General features: G+C 40.6%; 1 protein-coding gene across 1 annotated transcript in view; it reads right to left on the bottom strand.

The window, feature by feature from the left end:
• LOC146300785 (atrial natriuretic peptide receptor 1-like) overlaps window positions 1–15494 on the bottom strand; it is a 39522-nt gene extending 24028 nt beyond the window's left edge. Inside the window, exons 1-4 of the mRNA XM_084706155.1 lie at window positions 15455–15494; window positions 11700–12578; window positions 10335–11130; window positions 1014–1201 (exon numbers count right to left, since the gene is read on the bottom strand). Coding sequence (XP_084562281.1) covers window positions 1014–1201; window positions 10335–11094 — 948 coding nt within the window. The 5' untranslated portion in view covers window positions 11095–11130; window positions 11700–12578; window positions 15455–15494. The remainder of the gene's footprint in view (window positions 1–1013; window positions 1202–10334; window positions 11131–11699; window positions 12579–15454) is intronic.
• Window positions 15495–21418: the final 5924 nt, after the last annotated feature.

The following is a 21418-nucleotide window of genomic DNA, read 5'->3' as shown; positions in this document are numbered from 1 at the left end:
GGTGGAGAGCATTTTCACCTTGTGTGTTACAGTGTGGTATGGAAACTGCTCTGTTACAGATAGGAAGGCCCTGCAGTGTGTGGTTAAGATGGCAGAGAACATTTTTGGATGTAGTCGCCCGGCAATCGTGAAGTGCAGGACTGGGGCTACCAGCATTATAAGAGACTTTTCCCACCCTGCCAATAGACTATTTGTCCCTCTTCCCTCAGGCAGGAGGCTGCGCAGCATCAGAACCAGAACAACCAAGTTAAAGTTTCTTCCCAGAAGCTGTCAGACTTATTAACTCTGCCACACTCCAGAACTGACAAACGGAACTTTTGTCCTAATGGTTACACTGCATTGTATTACTATGCTGCTGATTTCTGTATGATTGGTTATCTGTATTTATTGTACTTATTTATGACTAGTTTAGTTATTTATTTGTGAGTGGTTTTAACCGGACCTCAGTACCTAATTTTGTTCCAGCTCATGTAGGCCTACCATGTTTTGGAATTACAATAAAAATCCTTATCCTTAACTACTGTATAAATGACTAATCAAAGAATAAGGCTAATTTATAAAACTATTTAATTATGTACCTCTGGTCTCTAAAAATAAATCTACAGTATGTAGACAGTAAATGTTTTTCAACCCACATTGTTAACTCAGTTATTTGCTGAGTGGAGGAGACCATGGCAACACTGACTTGATTATCACCACCCTCCAACTTAATTTGAACATCCTTGTATTAGCATGAGCTTAAGGATTTCTCACCAAGGCAACTAGAATGACAGTCACTGCCTGTGGTCTTTATTATGCTGGGCTTGGAGGTCATCAGACCATGCTCTAACATTGATTAAACAGACTACCTGAAAGATGGGTTATTGCGACATTCCTGTCACTTGACAAGGGAGAAACTGCTGACTGACTGCTGAGCAATGATATTACAGGTTCCTTTGAGTCAACACTACCTGGTTCATTTGGAAAAAGCAGAAATCATAATTGTATGCATCTCTGGCTTTCTGAATCCGTACCTGGAAGACCTCCTTGGCGACAGCATCATAAGCATCCTTTCGAGCCCAGGGCTGAGCATGCTGGGATTTGAGGCTGTTCCCGAACACGTCAATGTAGAAGAAAACGTAGTCCTCCTGGGGCAGCCCCGACTGCCGGAAGTGAATCATCAACTGCCTGAAGGTGTCAGGGGAGCAGCACACATACACCACTAGGATGAGAGAGGGGGAGGGAGGGGAACGGAGGGAAAGAGAAAGATGGTATAAATTCAATAAAATTCAGCATTCAAATATAAAAAGATGTCGTCAATCTAATCCTCTAGACACACTTTTAAAACACCAGCGTTCCCATAACCCTACCATTCATTTGTTTTTTTTCTTCTGAAACACCGTTTAAAAGTCCAAAAGTTTGAGGGCAAATTAACATTAGGAGTGTGCCAGATTGACATGACTCATTTGCATACCCGGTCAAAAAAATGCAAGAAACAATATTGACTCAGTAGGCTTCCAGAGCACACAGTGCCAGTGATCACAGTGTGGTCTGTTTGCTGGAAACAAATGTCATTCTTAATACAACGCATTTGAAGTACAGTTCCAATTAGACGATACTTGCGCTGAGCCAGAATGTAAACAGCTCTCTACTGTAGGGACATGCCAAAGCCGCCCACTTGTCTGTCTCGCACCTAGACTACCATCTGCTACCTGTCACAGCTACTTCTGGCCACGATTATGAGGAGGGATGGTGACTCACCAGGCCTGGTGGACTTGACCTGGGGGAGGGGGTTGGGGGTCTAGGGAGAGGGAGGGGTTGAGGGGAGGGTCTACAAGAGAGATGAGAGGGTACACACGGTGTGTGACCTTAGGGTTAATTGTGGCGTGGAGCAGCAGAGCTGTCAGAGGACCCAGCTGAGGAGGTGCTCCATTGGGCCTTGATCAGGGGAGATCACAGCCAGACCCGGCCACCCTGACATTAGCTCTGCTAATGACTACTGGGCACTGAGGCAATGCCAGAGTGTGAACTGGGAGTGTGCTGGACCTGAACTTTATCTCTTGGTTGTAACCTTTACATGCAACCACACCAAGCTGGGTTGGCGAGGAGCCGTAAGTGATGGCAACGTGCTGGGCAGGAAAATGTGAAAGGGGACCATTCTGGCTAAGACAGCGTTAGGGATTGTGTTATGATTATGGTAAGAGTGTGCACATCACAAACCAAGGATTCATTATTTATACTTTTGCTCTTCAGCTAAAGGTAAGATTACAGTTGTGAAACATGTATTTCTAAAACTGAAACTTCAGTGTCGTGTCCCAGCAAACCTGTGTTCTGACATCCATCTGTTTTATATCTTGTCTCGTGTGGTACAGTCTAGCTTCACAGAACCTGGCAGGTTGGTTTAGGAAGTCTCAAGAGGCGAGATGACTTTCCTGCAGTCTGCGTTTCCTGGCTTAGCAAATCTATTGATTTAAGGTTTTAATGGCCCTGAGCAGGAAGCGAACAGTGAAACCACACCAACAAACCTTGAGGACTAAAAGAGATCAGAAACACCATACCGTAGGTGAGAAGAGTCATAGCCCAGAGGCTCTACCACATGATCCTAGGGTTTCCGCGAAGGAATATTATTTTAGCACTGTCTCACACCTAGTAAGCGCCTAGTAAGTCTTACACCTATGATTACGTTATTTAGAAGAATGTATTCAATTTCAATCGCAAAACATGAATACAGTGACTTTTGCATGAACTTTAAAGTCGCTGTGACCCAAAACCTACATGTGCTGAAGGACGTCACTGTTTGAAAAGCACAGATGGGACTTCTTTCACCAGACGAGCAGAGTTCAGGATTAAACCCTTGAAACTGAAACTCATATCCACTGGTAAGGGGCTGGGAGGCTGTTATGTAAAATGTATTTCATCTGAAAGATGTTTGTATTTGTGTGATTAACATAGTTATTTCAACTGGTGCCCAACATCCTTTTCAGCAGGAGATGAATACCAGTCCCTCCGTTATGGATGTCGAATAAATTATGCTTTTCAAATAGTAAACATCTCCAGCAGAGCCAGATACCAAAGTTCGGCATTCAAATAAAGTTGATTTTACTCTCTCATCCTTTGACTCAAATGATACGTACAACCTTGCTTGAAAGGAAATGGGTCACGAAAAGGAATGAGCTATTAAGAGGAATACAGAGGGGAGGAGGGGAGAAATTGATAGAAAAGAAATCGAGCCAATCTCCTCCGTATCGCTATCTTTTCATAAGAAGGTTACAGCAATCAAAGGGGGATTTTCTAGCAGACATCTGGGTTATTTCTGGTATTTTCAATCTCAGGTCAAGTCAATTCTAGGGATCAGGTGTTCTGTCACTCTTCCTGTAAGAGGTATCAAATGAATGCCACGTTTCCACCTGAGGGATTTGTAGGTGAAGGTCAGGCTTCTTGAGTGGATTCAGTCACACTTTGATGCTATAAAATAAATTCCTACAGACTTTGAACAATTCTGTCACTTCATCATAATTTGGAGATCCTGGATCTTTCTGGCAGGAATGTATGACAAGCAGGTTACACTGACTATGTAAGTTCTACAATACCGTTTACCTTTGATAAGACATGTATGAAGATGTTCTATCTCTGTACAGTTCACCCATTAAGAACAAATTATTTTTGTTCAACCTTTCTATGTAAATAAACAATTCTGCAGAATAATTTTGTCACCTATATAAAAAACATCGGTCTGGGTGTTTTAATTGGAAGAACAAAACTGTTAAAACTCTAGATCCAGGTGCATGTCATAAGCATGAGTTAATAAGTGATAATACTTCAGTAAGTTAGTTCATTTACTTAACACATTTCTATGTTAAGCATCTTATAGGGTCCTTATTACCTATTAACTAAGACTTACGAAAACACTAACACTCACTACTGTTATTAACACTTATATAGTCTTATTAACACGATAATAAGCATTTTATAAGGTCTGTATTACTTATTAACTAACAAGTATTACAAGCACCTGGTTCAAAAGTATTTCCCAAAAATAATAGCCTACAGACACAATTTGTGTCTGCTGTATATCCCTGGTGCTTGGATTAAGTTATACGGCTAACTGAAGGATCTATAATTGCATCATAATTACACATTTCTCATCTGATAGCAGACATGAATACTTATGAGCTAAATACTTTCAGTACCAGAGTCTGGATGTAGGGATGGAGGTTGGCCCTAGGCAGACTGTTGTGTCTGGGAGCATGGAGTTACTACAGCAAGTGCATGTTGCTACTCTAATTACATCTCTTGTAGTTCCCTTTACTTAATAGTATTTAATTAGGAATGCCTCTCTGCCAGTACTATCTCCCCATGTGTGTCAGTATAGTTACCCTATTGACCTCCAACAGTATATTACATATATTATTCTTCTTTTCCTCAAGAACACAACATATGGTACACAAGGCTACTATTATCAACAAGCCAGTTCTTCAGGGAACAAAGGAGTTTCCTTTAAAATAGTACAGGCTACACACAGAACTGCATAGAACTTTTGATGATCAAAGTAGGGAAAAAAAGAGTTGGAAGATCTTGAAAAAAGCTTTGTAACAAATTATGAAATAATGAGAGTAATGTTCAGCCCACACAAGGCATCTGTCACTTTGAAACAAAACACTCTGAATACTGATTCTCTCCGTTGTCTCTGATAACTATTTTTTCAGTCGGTGGGAGAAAACGGCTATTCCCTTTTTCCATCATTTAGCAAAATAGACCATTATCTTCACATAATCTCACTTCCCATAATAACTTAGAATGTCTAAGTTTCACAGTTGAAATGATAACAAGTGATATTTCAACACTGCTAATGCTGCAACATGAATGCAAGAGTTGTATCTAAATGAAATGCGAGAGAATGTAGAAAGCATCCCAGACCAAGGCCAATTTCATTTGTATTCTTTCAATCATTCTCAGAAGGGAAGGTTATATTTCGACATCCACTGGGACTTAAATGCGTAATGTGGACATAATGTAGTCTATGTATGTGTGTTGTGTGTACGCAGAAATGTGTCTGTGCACGTTGATGGATGGCCGGGGGCTTCCTGCCTTGTCTCTGCTATATGCAGACTAACAACCCAATCTCCTCTGTGACTCCCATCTTAATATGAACAGATCACAAATAGATTTCCATACAGTACCAACATGTTCAAAGCAAAGCCACAAATAACAACAAAAGTAATGTCGACCCCCTCCTCGGATGAGTTCTCGCTTCCCTTTACTGACAGCAGATCTGAAATCACTAAAATAACCTGCCCTGGGCTTGGATTTGGTGTGCATTCATGCAAATTAGGTACCACTAGTGTCTCCCAAAGGTGTGAAGAATCCTTGTCAGTGCTTCCCTGCTTCCCTTTTTTGCTCTTCAGATTCCAGGATATTAATTTTTAACTAAGGCCAGATGGACAGAGCCAAGGGAAAGGAGCAGGAAAAGGAAGGCTTGGGCACGGCCTCGTGGGTAGTTTAATTCAGCGTGGTCGCCTGCTGGCTCAGCAACCATGGCGACCGGAGATGAGATAGGTAGGAGTCGACCGGGGTCTTGCGTCACCTCTATTGGGAAGCCTCGGGGCTGGGGAGGTTCAAGTGGGGGAAAGGCTGATTATCAGGGGCCACCAAAGTAATAGGCCCTCTGACACGGTGCTGAAGAGATTTGCTTGCAGTGACACGTGTCGGGTGCTTCAGGATTTACACTTGTTTGTAAGTCTGGTTATGGTTACAGTAAGTATAATATTTTTCTACAATTTCTATCACAGTTCTTCTTTGGAGCCTGGGAATAATGTTTTTGGAGTTTACTTTTGTAAACACCACGTTAGCCCAAACAGGATAAACTCACTTACATGACTCTTTTCTACCTTGCTTCCTTCATGTTTTTGATTGCCTTTGTTGAGTGGCTTCATGTGGTCTGTCATCAGCATGATTGGAGCCCAATAGACCTGATTAGCACATCACTGTGGTGGTGGAGGTGAATAGAATGTTGAGGTTGATGAATGAAGTGCTTGAACGATTGTTGTTTATGCATCTAATAAATACAATACATATAATCTTTATTAAATGGCTTTGTTAAATACTCGTTTTTGATATGTTATGAATAACAAAATGCTGCTATACACGCTAATGGACAATTTTTTTGAAGAAGCAAAACATTAATTTGTTTTATCAATAAAATAATTCTTTGATATGTATATATTGTTAAAAAAAATTACTTTTGTTTGTAGCCGTGTAAAAACGGGATAACGAACAGCGATCTGGTTGATTGCAAAATATACCCCTTCAGGGCGTTTACACAACAATGCTCACTGTACATTATCCCATACATACAAACACTAACACACACATATACACATATTTGCACACACACGCACACATATATATATATATATATATATATGTGTGTGTGTGTGTGCAAATATGTGTATATGTGTGTACAGTATGTCCTCTCTTAGACATTGACTAGCCAGCTACCTGTATGCCATACATAATAATGTTGCAAACAACCTTGCTTGAAAGGGAAATCAATCATGTACTTCCCAAGCAAGAGAACATTTGACCTTAAACCCAGTTGTTTCTGGAAAAGAAATGTAGTTTCTGTCATTTAAAGTAATGTTTTTACACAGAGTTAAGTGTAGATAGCATAACTTAGCCATTATTGTATACTATTTTTTTAAGTGTTAATTTAACAGCATTTTACTCGTTGAGCGTGAGATTTACTCTCAGTGAGATGGACGTATATGAGTGTTCGTATAAGAAACACTCATGGTGTTAAATGAACACTCAAAATTTCCTGTGCAGGATTAATCTTAATCAAGTTTCCTGACCCAAATCTGCAATACAAGTAAAAATATATTTTTCAGCTTGACTTTTCTCATCAGCATACAGTAAATTAGTTCATAATCCGAATGAGGTTGACTACACTAAAATGTCATTAGGAATCTGGTGTCCAAGATAACAGATGTGTCGAGATACCAGATACGACTAAAGCAAAAAACTCGACAAATTGCCTCCACAGAATTGTAGTCGTCATGCACACCCAGTCCACTGGGTTTTAATTAGAGGCAGACCTTTAAGAAATTCCATGAATATGTCGATTGAGTTAGACTGTGAATGTGGTCAGGGAATAAAGCCTGTATATTGTACAGAGCACAGATGCTTGTGAATACCTCATGTGAAACCAAATGAATAACTGAAGACAGATGTCCAACTGACCAACCAAGCATTTACTTTTCCTTGTGACACTCCCCCATTTGCAGCCACCAGCTACTTTTCTAGTGACACACATTTCTTGTAACAAGATATATTGCAGTCGTTCTGTCATTAGCCTATCCCATCCTTTCCCTAAAACTGATGGAAAAAAGTCTACAATTTGTCAAAACATTCATTGACTTTAAGTCAAATATAATGCAAACATGCAGTTTATAAAGGCTTTGGACAAAAAAAATTGTCCTCTGTGTCCAATCAGACTTTCATTAGAAGCTGAATGCAACGATGCTCTGACTTGGCTTTGAGTGCCATGAACATTGATGATACCAAAGGAAAGAACATCCATCTTGCCTGAAGAGCTGCCCCACTAGGAAATACTTTTGGGAGTTTGTGAAGCTTTCAGCTCAATTGTGGTATAGATTTGTTTCCAAAAAGTTTTGATTGTGAGATACTGGTCTTTGTCAGTCTTCACAAAATCAACGGAGCATTGAACAGAGCGCGGTGTCTGTAGTGGCTGCTTGTAATTAGTTAAAAATTTGAAACAGGGTCAAAGTTCACAATCATCTCAAGGGCTTTTCGAGTGCAATCTCCTCTCCATTTCACTAAATGCAGGGCAGCTCATTGTCTCTCCACAGACAAATAACCCTGATAACCTAATCTCTAAGAGACACGTTTTCCCACCTAACAATCTTTTTTCTTCCACATTGTCAATCCTCTCCCTGCATTTTTGAGGATTCAGTCAGACATCATTTAAATGTCAGTGGGAGTAGCTCAGGCAGACATGGCTGTCAACCAAATCATGTGGTACAGTGCTAGTACAGTACAATTGTGTCTACCCATTCCCCAAACCAGTGTGGCCCCAGTGGGGGCCTGCTGTGATGTGTATTTATTTATTTATGGGGCTCAAGGGATGGATGAAGTAGAGGGGTGTGATTGGGTAAAGGGACATTGTGAAACATTTCTTTTATGTTGATGAATCCTGAGGAAAAGGTCACAGCACCGCTGGTGACAGGACATGGGTGTGTGCGTGTGTGTGTGTGTGACAGTCGGGGACAGAAGACAGTATCTCTCGCTGCAGACTCACACCCCGCTTAGTCCCCGAGGCCAGTTTCTCACCTCCTCACTTCCTTTCATTATCCATCTAACCAATCACAGCGTAAAAACTCATGAGAATTGGTGCTGTTTTGGCATTTTTAACAAGATTTTCACCTGGAAAGCACCACACCATAAAAGGTGAATCTGTTCTGATTCTCACTCCAGGGCTCAAAGTTTATAAAAGTGTGTAAAAGTGTTCTTACAAAATGATTTGGGAGGTTTGTCAATGACTGTTGATGTAATACAGTGCAGTCAGGCAGGCATGCTGCATGCTTTGATCATAAGGTACATTCTCTTCTTGTTTGGTTAAGCTGTATGTTTACAAAGACTGACAGTGTGACTTTGCATCCGTCAAATACAATAACATTTAGTTGTTGGTGCCACAGGATCAAGCTGATAAAAGGACAAGATGCAAGGTTCTTTTTATTTTTGTATTCTACACAAGCTTAGTGGCCTACTCAAGTTCAAAAACTGAATGTGTAACCCAGGCTGTCCATCTTATGAATAACCAAATTATTTCCTCAGTCATAAAAAAAAGAAGGAAAAAAAAGGTTACCGGTTTGAATTGAACCAGTGGTCTCTTTTATTTGCTCATATCTAGTTATATATGACTAATTGCATGTATACCACAAAGCAGAGGGCCCAGGAGAAATGATCCCAATGACGGATTCTGTTTATCAGGAAATACCTACTAATCTGATTTGCAGAACGCAGCTCCCTTATAAGGTAGCAGGGCCCATGACCTCTGTTAATAAATGTCTTTTAGTGAGACGTTTTTATGCCTCTGTGGGAAACGAGACAGTGAAGCTCATTTGGAACCAGTTGAAAAGCTACTATCTGTGGTGTGCGTGCTGGACTTGAAAAAGAAACAGATGAGTTCAGAGATAGCACAATCAGTTTTACGGTACATACTCTTAACAACCATTTGTAACCTTCCAGAATGCTTCCAATCAATGGAAACACTACAGTATCCACTTGAAAGAGTGTTTTTATATTGTTTCTAAGTGAGTGCAGTTTCCTAGCGAGGGATCTTTAAAAGGGCTCCGGAATAATAAAACAGACAGAGCCACAAAACTGCTGTATCATCTCCTGCCACAGATTTTCCGTCTGTTGAGGCAGTGAAGTTGCGGCGCTGTCTGGGCTCTGCCTCCATCGATTGAGTTCATATTTCTGGCTCAGGCTACTGGTGCAATGGTGCCCTGCAGCTAGGCTCACCGGCTAATGCCCCTACTTAACAAGCCTTGCAGAGAATCCTTCTCAGAGGCCAGGGGCCGAAAAAAGTCACAGGGGGGGAAATGAAATGGACAGACACACTGTTTACAGATAAACGGAGTGTGCTATTGAGCACACAAATACAATTGGACCTGTCAAACCTTGATATTTCTCCACTGGGCTTAGGTTGGAAGGAGACATACCACACTGACAACCGATGGAGAGAAAAAATCTCCTTTTATGAAAGGTCAAGATATGGGGAAAACAAACAACTTTGTGTGCCTGATATGAAACTGCATGTGTGAAGATCTATAGACATTGTGTGCCATGCAATGGCCTATTAAAATGACAATAATGGTATTGCCTACCTGGCTTAATAAAGAAATAAAGGGTTGTAAAATGCCTATGTTACCCTGATTAGATATAAATACCCCCCACACACACACATCTGCTATTTCCCATCCTTTTCATCGGATGAACCATGGAAACCATGGAAACCATGTCAAGAGCTTTTTGACCAATCAATGGTCCAGCCATTAATTAACCAAACACTTACAGCAGAAACTTTAAAGACACCCTAATCAGCTGGTTAGGATATTTGTACCCCTTGAAAGAATGTAGGAACATAGTATTGTTCAATGTCGATGAAGAGGAAGTTGTCTCATTGATACACCTGTGCGACAACAAACTCAAAATGTTAGGAATGCTATTTAAAGGAATACTTATTCTGAAATGTGGTCCAACTGAATGGTTTCCTGTTTGTACTTTGCAACTCACAAACTTGAAACAGGGAACATCAACAAAGAAGGACTCACCTCGCCCTTCCTGATGGATGTCGTGGACCAGTTCAGAGTAGTTGACTGGTAGTAGATTCTCCACAAACACTCGCTCCATGGTGGTTATGTTCGCATTGTTGAACTCCGTGTAAATGCCCTCCACAGCAAAGTAACACGGCCGGTCGTCTGCCTTGTGGTCACTGAACATAAGCAAAACGTGTTTTTCCCAGCCAAAGTGTTCAAAGATGTGAAGGGCAAACTTGCCCAGCTTCTTGTGCGTGGGACCAGTGTTAGTGATGGATGGGTAGAGGTTGGCGCCATCAAAGCCCACAGCTGGAGCGCCCGCAGTGACCATGGGGACATCCCAGTGGTTGGCGAATCGGGCCACGGGGGAGGCAGTGTAGGAGCATCCAGGCCCAATGAAGGCCCAGGGGTCGTGGGCTAACTTGAGGTCCACTGCCATGAGCGGGGCAATGGACTCCGAACAGATACCCTCCTCGTTCTCACTGTTCTCAAAGACATAGACCAGGTGATGACCAGGGAGGAGGGCTGGGTTGGCATTGATGGTTCTCCGGGCTCGTTCCAAAGCGGGGCCGACTCGTGGCCAGGCCCAGGGGTAGGCAGTGTTTCTCTGTGGAAGGATGATAGCCAGTGTGATGTTCCGGTGGTTCCCGTGTTCCTGGGCATGTCGTTGTGAGTGATGATGCCTTGAGGACTTGGACTGAACCCGCTGTAGACCGAGCAGCAGCAGGAGCATCAGAACCAGCTTGGTTCCCTCCTGACAACAGGGCATGCTCATCCTTGAACCAGAGATAAGTCAGTTTATCCAAATGACCTATAGATACACAGAGAGGAGACGTGCATTAAGCAGGTACATTGAGAACTTACATAAAACACATTTCCAATGCTTATTATTTAAACATCCAAGCCTAACCTCAAGAATGAAGTCATTTGTCTCTCAGTGCAGAGTTGTTTTTCTTTGTCATGGTTGAGTTGACTGTCACAACTTTGTTCAAGCGCTTTTGAGTGGCCTTTGCACCAAGGTCTAGAGATTATTTATTAAATTGCGAGACTCAAGGAAGCATCTGAACGCAAACCTAATTAAAAAGTGATAGCTAGTGCATCTGCCTATACATCTCGTAAATTCCTGTTGAAACAGATGTGTCCAGATGTCACCGAAACATGTTTTTGAGATTGCAGATATAACATTTATCTGACGACATCATTTAATTTCGGAAGTCCACTACAGCTTACTTGCCTGCCAAATAACATGCGGACAGAAAACGGACTCTATTCAATCGAGTGCTCAAAAGCGTCTTTGAAGTCAAGAAGTCGCAGTCAATAAATGATTAGGACTTGAAATATGTAAGTGAAAAATACTTTAATTAATCTGATTTACCGTACCTTAGCAGTGGGGTTTCTCCCATTACCTGGCGTTATCTTCCGATGTCCGAGCATTAGTTGTATCACCTTGTGACCGTTTTACGTGACCAAGAGGCAGAACGCGCGTCAGAATGCACTTTAGCCCAACACACACTCCCATGAGATGGACTATAATGTCTTTTCTCTAACTTCTAATCTTAAAAATTATCAATTTACTTAGTCTTTAATTAGACTTTTAAAAGACTGATCGAAAGCTTGGAACATACAAAATATGCTCAGCGGAAAGTACCAACACGTTATAAATAAACGAAATTAACCACTGAAACAAATAAGCATTAGAGAAGTCAACAATCTAAATTCCCAGTAGCCTACACACAAGGAAACCAACTGTATATCCTAAATCCATAAAAAGTCATTTTAAATTGTTTCAGAATAAAACTTAAAAGTCCATGAAAGCAGCCACATCACCTTTGGAGCATATTAAAGGTCCAGCTTTTGAGGAAGGCCTAAACAGAATCCAACAGAACCCGATGGAGAGAGAGAAAAAAGCTGAGTTGAGTTGCACACATGGATTGAGAAATCTTCAGCTACAGGTCAAAGACATAAATATCTTCATAGCTCAACATTTTTAAGAAAAAGTCATGATCTCAAGATGAGGTGAGGTTTAGTGATTCAGGATTGGAGTCCAGTTTTCACGCGGTGGAACAAGTCCTTGCGCTCTGTAATTTGCAGTGGTGCTCTGGGAAGTCTGTGCATTAGAGGCAGCATTGAATAGTCTGTGAAGACTGACTGCCTGGAGGAGTGTGCGCTATGTTCACTTCATTGGTAGCGTCTCGCTCAGGCACAGAGGCAGGCTTCCGTTTCCACTGGTGAGAGGGGGCAAGGAAAGGAGGAGTATGACTAGAGAGGGAGACACAAAGAAGCAAAGTGGATCTTTACAAATCAGTATATTCTCCCAGTCCTCCTCCTGTGCTTTTTTGCTTGATGGATTTGTCCATTGAACTCAAGATAGATGGGTATTATACCAAAGAAAAGCAGTTTTTTAAGATCCTTATAGTAATATTTATGTAACATCTTGAAAATTACTGGGAGTAAACTAAGAAAAAAACGCAGTTTCACCAATGTATATAGCAAACTATATTACACACATATCACATTATATTATTACATTCTATAACACATTACACATATAATACCAGATAAAACCTACTTTATTGATTATTGATAAAAACATTTACTGCTGAAATGTGCAAATCTTACAATCTGCTTCAATTGACACAGATACAGAGTTGTATTGTAAAGTTTATTTTCAGTCAGTTACATCACTGTCATGCCTGCAGAAGTTTGATCCATTATTGAAAATCCTTATTAGTTTAAGTAAATTACGTACTTATTAAGTACTTATGAGTGTAGCAAATTATATAAACAATCTAGATAAACCATAGCCTATTATGTGTTTATCGTTACTCAGTAATGTGAATACATTGACATGGAAACATTTTCAGATGTTAATTGACTGTACATAATAGCATTCCATGGTAGCATACTCTTCATTCTTGTATGTTATCTTCTCTGTATATAATGTGGGGTATAAGATTGCCTGTTCTTTTCTTCCAAGGCATGTGTTCTCTAAACCTTTTACTCACCGATGCTTAATGGATCAATGAAACAGCAAATCCATAAGCACAGTGAAAAGAAGTTCAGAGAACAAACAGGTTAGTCCTCTACACTGGGAGTGGTGGTGTAGGCTATTAGGTCTATATTTAGTGGTGTTCCGTTATCGGCGTTAACGCGCAACTCTTAACGCCGATAAAAAAAATATCGCCGTTAATCTATTCTCAAAGTTGGGTTGGGAGCTGGGTCAATACTACGCAAGGTATGATTACTGACTTCCACCTTGACATTTTAGCGCAGATGTATACCCAGCCAAATTGCACTGTAGGGGGCGAGAACGAGTCTTCGAACGTATGCCTTGTATATGAAATTACCACATCAAACGTCAAACGTGACGTGTTAACATGGATGCAGCAATGTTTGCTGCGGTTTGCTTCAGGGAAAATGTATTATTAAGAAGCTTCTCAATGGAAACCTCGACAATACAAAGGTTGTTTGCACCTTGTGCTATGCGGAATTCGTTTACTGTTTTTCCAGTCTCAAATACCACCTATACGCAAAGCATCTCTTAGCTAACGCGTAAGATGCCGGCCTGCCGGGTCAAGCGCTGATGTAGCGCAGGGGAAGAGTCGTCGTCAAAATACTGTGAGTGCAACCGAGGCAAGCCCGTCAGCACAGCTCTATCAGCCAAGCTAACTATCTCCTTGCTCACCTGGCTTGAGAAACCCGTTTTACTTACTTTTAGTCATTATTTGGGTACACATATTCTAAATGCCTTCGGTGGAATTCAAATGAGCCATTTTAATCTAGATTAAAGGTGACATGACATGAAAACTTCATTTTATGAGGTTATTTAACATTAATATGAGTTCCCCTAGCCTGCCTTTGGTCCCCCAGTGGCTAGAATTTTCGATAAGTTTAAACCAAGCCCTGCGTGTTCTTCTCCGCCTTTGACAAAATGAAGGCTCAATTGCGCTGTTTGAAAATCTCCCCCTAGTGACGTAGATAGGGGGAAGGTTACCTCCCCTTTCTCTGCTTTGCCCGACCAGATCATCTAGCCCGCCCATGAGGAACTGAGCTACCACCGTGCAAGGGCGAGTGCGATATCGGTTTTTCCTGGAGAGACATCATGGCGAGCAAACAAACGAAGCATAACAGTTGCTCAGTGCTTGGATATTCAAATGCAAGCACACATCTTTTTTTTGTTCCTTCATCCGAGCCTCTGCACAACCCCTATCTTAATTGTATTTTCGCTGGAAATGCGCCGACACAACTTCCCACAGTGTTGTATGTCTGCGTCAAACATTTCCTCAACTTGAGCCAACTCAAAGCTGGCCTTGCTGAAATTAAATTCTGGATCATTACTAAATCTCCTTGGTCAATCTACAAATCTACAAACCTTGGACAAGTAAGTTAACTAACGCTATATCATTTTGTTGCTTTACTGTATATGGTTACCTAGCTTGCTACCCTTAGAATGTGGCAGTAACATTAGCTCTGCAGCTAACAGCTGAGTTACTGTTGCTAACGACGTAAAGATAAATGGCATCAAGTGTGTGTGTGAATACAAACGCTGTAATGCGAGTGTTGTACACTTCTTTGTTATTTGGATAACCGTTCTGCTGTTGGTGTTATGGCTCGCGATATCCCCCTTTCTCCACATTGAAAAAACTGAGTGTGCACCTCTGCAAACCAGGGTGATCAGATGAGAATGGCTAAATTCTAGGCATTTTACAGCAACGGGGGCAACGAGCCATTGCGATACATCCTGTAAACATTGGCGCATGTTGCCGCCCCTCTCCTCCTCATTAGCATTTAAAGCTACAGACACAGAAACAGCGCGTTCTGAGGAAAGCTGATTGTGGGACTACTTGTAGTGGCTATAATTTTCCACCATGGCTGAATTTCGGGAAAGAGACTTCAGATACAGTATTAGGGGACAACTAAGGCCTATATAAAAGCATCCAAAAACAGCATGTCATGTCACCTTTAAGGCCAAGATTACAGTGAGATTAATCTAGATAAATAAAAAAAATCTATGCCCACCAATAACTATAATATACTGTATATGCCTGGTGCTGACGTGAATTTAAGGAGTGATGATATGTCTGTGTTGGAAGCAACATCTCAAATGTCTTTACCTAAACTCTGCTTTCTTTTACCTTTTATTATCCATAGTCATGACACATCCTTTCCTGTGTAAGCACTTTATTTCAGGTATAGAAATGGGATTGGAAAAAGATAACTCCACTGGCAGATGTAATATTCCTTGGCATCACGCTAGTTTAGTAAACTTACCAACGTAAATTGGTAAAATGTAATGTTTCTGTTATCACTGTTCTCCCCAAAAGATTCTGACTGCCAAAGCAGTTGGAAAAGGTTCCTGAGAGATAGGTCGATATATCTGACTTAGGACATTGTGATTACACCTCACATTTTATACCTTATATTCACGATTACTCTCAATCTAATTCAACTAACAAAAACAGCTATGCAACAGGAGCAGAAATATAAAAATGTTTGAATGTTGTATTACCTTTTTTTTGGGGAGGGGGGTAGAAAATCGAATCTAGTTCAAAAGCTAGCACGCAATCATACTCAGAAGCTAACTGCAAAACTGTAAGTCTGGAAAACTATCTAGTAGACTCAATGCATAAATGTTTCATTCCATTCCAGATGGCTTGAGAGCCACTGTGGTGACAATAAGATGTTTCTACAAAGAAACAGACGCCCTTCCCGCGTGGAATATGAAGAAAATGTTTAGTATACTTGTTTTAAAATACAAACATCTTGGAAACCTGGAGGGACATTACACTACACCCAACAGTGTTAGCACTAAGCATTCTTAGAATAGTTGAGGGGTATTTAAATAAAGAAAGCACAAAATATCATCCATGACCGCAATGTTGATGTAATAGTAATGGGGAATGTACTGCTTAAAGATAGGAATGATGTTGTTGTCCTCAAGTCCTCAACCTTCAAATGCCAGCTTGGAAATGTCAAAAGGGATTTTATGATTACTGTGACATTAGGTGACCATGCTACATCACATTTTCATATATGTATATACCTGTATATCCATGTATTGCAGATACCTCACAGATATCTGCAATACAGATAAACCATTTTACAATCAGTAAATCAAGACCAAAGAAAAAGCTAATGTTGAGGTACAGTCCAGTTGATACTGTGTTTTAAAATATGAAAATACAATACCATCATTCCATTCTCTAAAACAAGGCTACCAGACAAGGTTACTGATAAGCCCATGTGGTACAAAAGCAATCAGAAAATCTGTATCACGAGTTAATTTTGAGTGAACAGGTATCCCCATTTTAATTCACAAGCTTCCTATAAAAATGATATAAAATAGAACATTTTGAAGTGCTGATGTAAATATCTTGTCAACAGAGCCAACAGAGTGCTTTAACTGCTCTATTCCTATTTCCTATGAACAGGTTGTGTTTAGTCAGCTGGCAAATCAACAATACCTTAGGCATATTCACACACTTAAATTATTTAAAGTGAAAAGTTAAATATTAAAAAACCTCAGTTTGTTCATTGTCTGTGGTAGAATACATCCCCTTGCTCACTCACCAACAACACCATCAACCTTGATTCAAAAATAACATACACTCCTCCATCTGAATACACATTTCTGTACAAGAGACAATTTCCGACACCCATCACGTCAAAGCACTGATTACCAAAAAGGGGATAGTATTCCTCATCACTCACATCAAGATAAAGATCTCTTCGCCTGCCCTGACAAAACCTGAGCAATTATATGAGCCAGACACAACGTAATTGCAGATCGCTTGCGGCTCTCAGCTGATCCTCCGGTGCCTCTAACTGATGATGACATTTGTTTGCTTTGTCGCTGAGTAATTGAGTTCATTCATTAAGGCCTTGTTATTAAAGGTATACAGCAACACAACAGCCCTATGTCTGCTAAACTTCTGAACAACACAAAAGCAGAATTTTGTCCCAGGCTAAGCCCTGATTTGACGTTTGGACTATGGACAGTTTTCAGGTCAGCTGTGTGTACAGTAGCATCCACACAGAGGTCAAATAATGCATCTCTGAAAGCAATTGGTATATCTTTTTTATGATAAAATATATTGGCAATAACAATGTACAACATTTCTCAACTTCTGTTGAACTAATGAACTAATTGTGAAAGCACAACATTGGGGAAAAAACTTATTTTCAAAAGAGTCCTTCAACATTCAAGGCAAATATTAAAATAACCAGTAAACAAATGATTCACCCACTGTCTCATTATGGGGTGGCTGTTAAATAAAGCTTACTGTACAGTAACTAGTAATAAACTGTGCTAAGAGAAAAAACTTACGACTGAATCATCTTCACAAAATATTTAACAAACCTAAAAAACGTTATTTCTCGGAGCTCAGGAGAGGAACAATGCCAGTTCTAGTACAGTTGACTCAAGCCTTAGCCAACCCCCTGAAGCCAGCATTACATGTCCACAAGCATTACTGGGTGTATGGGAACATCACATGAAATCTACAAGTCTCTGCAACCCCAAGATATATAAAGTATTTAGATCTCACGCCTTCTAAACACATTCATTGTCACAAATAACCCCTTTGCAGTTACCGCACAATTTCAAGAAGCACTCCGGCTTAGATATCGACCAAAAACCAAGCCTTTGTACTGGCATGTCTATACCAGGGGTTGTTAGAGGAAACCGATAGCAGTTATCTTAATTGGTGTAATGTCACCTTTCTCTGGTGAAAGATCAGAATCAATCTTCGTCGGTCATGGTTTCCACTTCTCCATCTCTAACTTCACCCCCCTGCAGTATGAGTTTCACAAAGAGCCTCTTAGACGGTGGCCTTCACATGAAGATGGGGTCTGAAAGAAAATAATTGCCATGACTGTATTCAACCATAATTGTTGTGATCTGGCACTAGACATTTTCATTAGTTAGGGCAGTGGTTCCCAACCCTGGTCCTCGGGACCCCCTGTCCTGCATGTTTTAAATCAGAGGTCTTCAACCCTGGTCCTCAGGGACCCCCTGTCCTGCACATTTTAGATGTTTCCCTGCTCCAACACACCTGATTCAAATCAATGGGTCGTTATCCAGCCCTGCAGAAGCCTGTTAACGAACATTCATTTGGATCAGGTGTGTTGGAGCAGAGAAACATTTAAAACATGCAGGACAGGGGGTCCCAAGGACCGGTGTTGGGAACCACTGACTTAGGGCAAGATGAACGTCCTACTGCCTTCTTAGAATCAGATTCAGAATCAGATTTATTCGCACAAATAAGGAATTTACTATGGCAAGAAGGTGCATACTGTTAGCATATATAATCTCCATGAAGAGCCAAGATCTCCAGGCTGTGTCTGGGGACCCTCACCAAGGTCTTGGCTGTCAAACACACAGTCCTCCAGTTTAAAACTCACAAGTTTCATTGGATTATGTGCCAAGTCTTGTCTTACATTTAGTCATTTAGCAGACGCTCTTATCCAGAGCAACTTACAATAAGTACAGGGACATTCCCCCGAGGCAAGTAGGGTGAAGTGCCTTGCCCAAGGACACAACATAATTTGGCTCGGCCAGGAATCGAACTGGCGACCTTCAGATTACTAGCCCGATTCCCTAACCGCTCAGCCACCTGACTCCCTACACTAAAAAAGTCTTACACTAAAAAGCCTGTTACTGAAGATTATATATTAATGCGGTTTCATAAGGTTGAACAATACTCAGACTGTACTCTGGCACAATGCACCAACCTAACAAAAATACAGTTGTCCTCAACAGTGACAAGTACAAGGAGAAATTTAGATTGATTCTGCACAGTAGCATAGTGCAGCTTTGCAATTCAAAGAGTTCAACATGTCAAAAGGGTACACACTCCAGCGCTTTAGGGATTAAATCCCTCAAAGCAGTTTGTCAGGCCTTTCAGAGAACGGATCACAACCTTCACCCTGTTGGACCAGAGAATGCACACACACATTCTAAGATCAGATGAAATGTGTTTTGTTGCTTCCATGTAGGGGGTATACCTAATTAAATAAACATCAACATGATTTTTTCTCTCATAATCAAAACAAGGTCCTTTCAAGATTCTGATCCTTGATTGTGTCGTGTGCCTTAGTTGAAGTTTTGTATCGATTTAAATCTACATGCATTACAATTACAATTAGAATGTAAAGAGGGCATGGAGTGTATGTGGGTGTTTGAGTACGTGTATGAAGGGTTGGCTTGTGTGGAGAGGGAGGAGTTCTCTTCAAACCAGCGAGGGTACTTCACAGCCAAGGCACTCTGCAGCACCTTCACTTCCACTTTCAAAAAGGGAAAATTGCAATATCCGTGCCGTACACAACCGGATCACCAGATAAAAGATTGAAAAAGCCACTTTACAGGCCAAAATGGACACCCGTGACCATGGTGTCCACTGAGCTTGTCTCAAAGCAATCCCATACCAACATAGGGTTTACATTACACTATCCTGACATTTTCCTACTAATCACTGTTTGATTCGAAAGCCTGGGCTTCACAATTAAAAAAATGCTCCTTTTCTGTCCTTGTTTTTAATGTAACTATGTACTTTGTTAATGTTTAATGTTCTGTCTGTGAGTATTCCAAAGTACAGCGTACAGCTCCCATAACTTACTGAACATGTATTTGATTTGTAAGCAATACAAACACTGTAAAGCTAAATGAAGCCCTCCAAATAAAACAGTGCATGAGTATGCCTTGCAACGAACACACCTGTGTGTTATTATTGCTTGCTCACAGCTCTTTATGGTAAATGAAAAGATGGAGCCAAATGGAAACAAATCCAAACAGAAACAAAAACATTGCAGCTGCTGCTACTTTGCATGTTGAGTTTTCTGTGACACTTTGCAGACGCTGGAATTTAAGATGATAATTTCTGGGGATATATTTAGGTACATTATATGTGCCAACCCTGTGATTTACCTTCTGAGGGGTTCTATGTCATCAGGGCCTGAACAACCCTATTTCCCAGAGACACTCCTACATCCACTAAGAAAATAAAAAATAATGAAGAGAATATATTCCACTGAATCAAGTAATTGCTTGGCTGTCACAGCAATTTCAATGGTCCGTTTGTAGTGCATTGTGGCTTTATAATTGTGGTGGATTGTGGACAATAGCCTTCAGTTCTTTGAGAATGCCGACCAGGTCTGCTACGCTGAGCCCTGTTATCATGGTACCTTTCTTGTAGGAGCCCACCTGTCTCACTTCATCAATTATCTAATGAGAGCAAGAGAGAGGTATTTTAGAATCCCCACATAGGCTTTGATTCTATGATATATGTGTGCAGAACAAGTACGCACACAGTGCGTAAAGGACTTGAAAGGATATGTTTGTCAATGATGTTGATCGTTATTGAGACAAATTTCAAGATGGAAAACATTTTTTTAACATTTTCACTCACATGGAAAGACTTAGCAAACTGCCTAATTGCTATCCTATCTGTATCATTTCAAGTGAATGTACCTTGTTTAAAATAGGCTTCTAAACTATTAACACATAATAAAAAACTGAACAGTACTTGTCTACATCAACATGTCTCAAAGAACATGACACCAAAACCACATTAAACATTTTCATTAAACAATGCTGCCACCAAGTGGTTGAGTAGCATAACTCTGGATCATTCCCTAAATGCCATCTCATCACTATCTGCAACAAGCAAATGGTGTAGCAACGCTAGCCCGCACTGAAAGAAGAGGCACAATATACAATGAGCTTCTACAATTTTGTGTTCGTAATTGTTGAAATGTCATGATTAATTTAGCAGGTGTTTAAACAGTGTATTTACCTCGTCTTTTTTTTTTTGAAAAACTTAAAGGCACAAGTACAATTTCCTAACTTCATTGTGGGCGTTCTAATCACTCGCAACATTGTGATACTTGGTCAGTCTTACTATTGTGGTACAGTAACCTCAAGTAAATTGGCGTAAGAAGGTCAAGAAAAAAATAATCGGTTAGTCGGTTGTTTGGCGTACACAGAAATGTCCCTGTGGTAGAAACAATCGAGGTGATCACAGCTGCTGCAAATTTACACTTATTAATAAAAACAATAAAATAAAATGCTTTTAGTTCACAGTTAATAAAACAGAACCGGC

The sequence above is a fragment of the Hypomesus nipponensis genome, chromosome 2 (assembly GCF_054491055.1).
Source record: "Hypomesus nipponensis isolate SF chromosome 2, ASM5449105v1, whole genome shotgun sequence".
In the NCBI taxonomy this organism is placed as follows: Eukaryota; Metazoa; Chordata; class Actinopteri; order Osmeriformes; family Osmeridae; genus Hypomesus; species Hypomesus nipponensis.
This window is presented reverse-complemented; position numbering and strand designations above follow the sequence as displayed.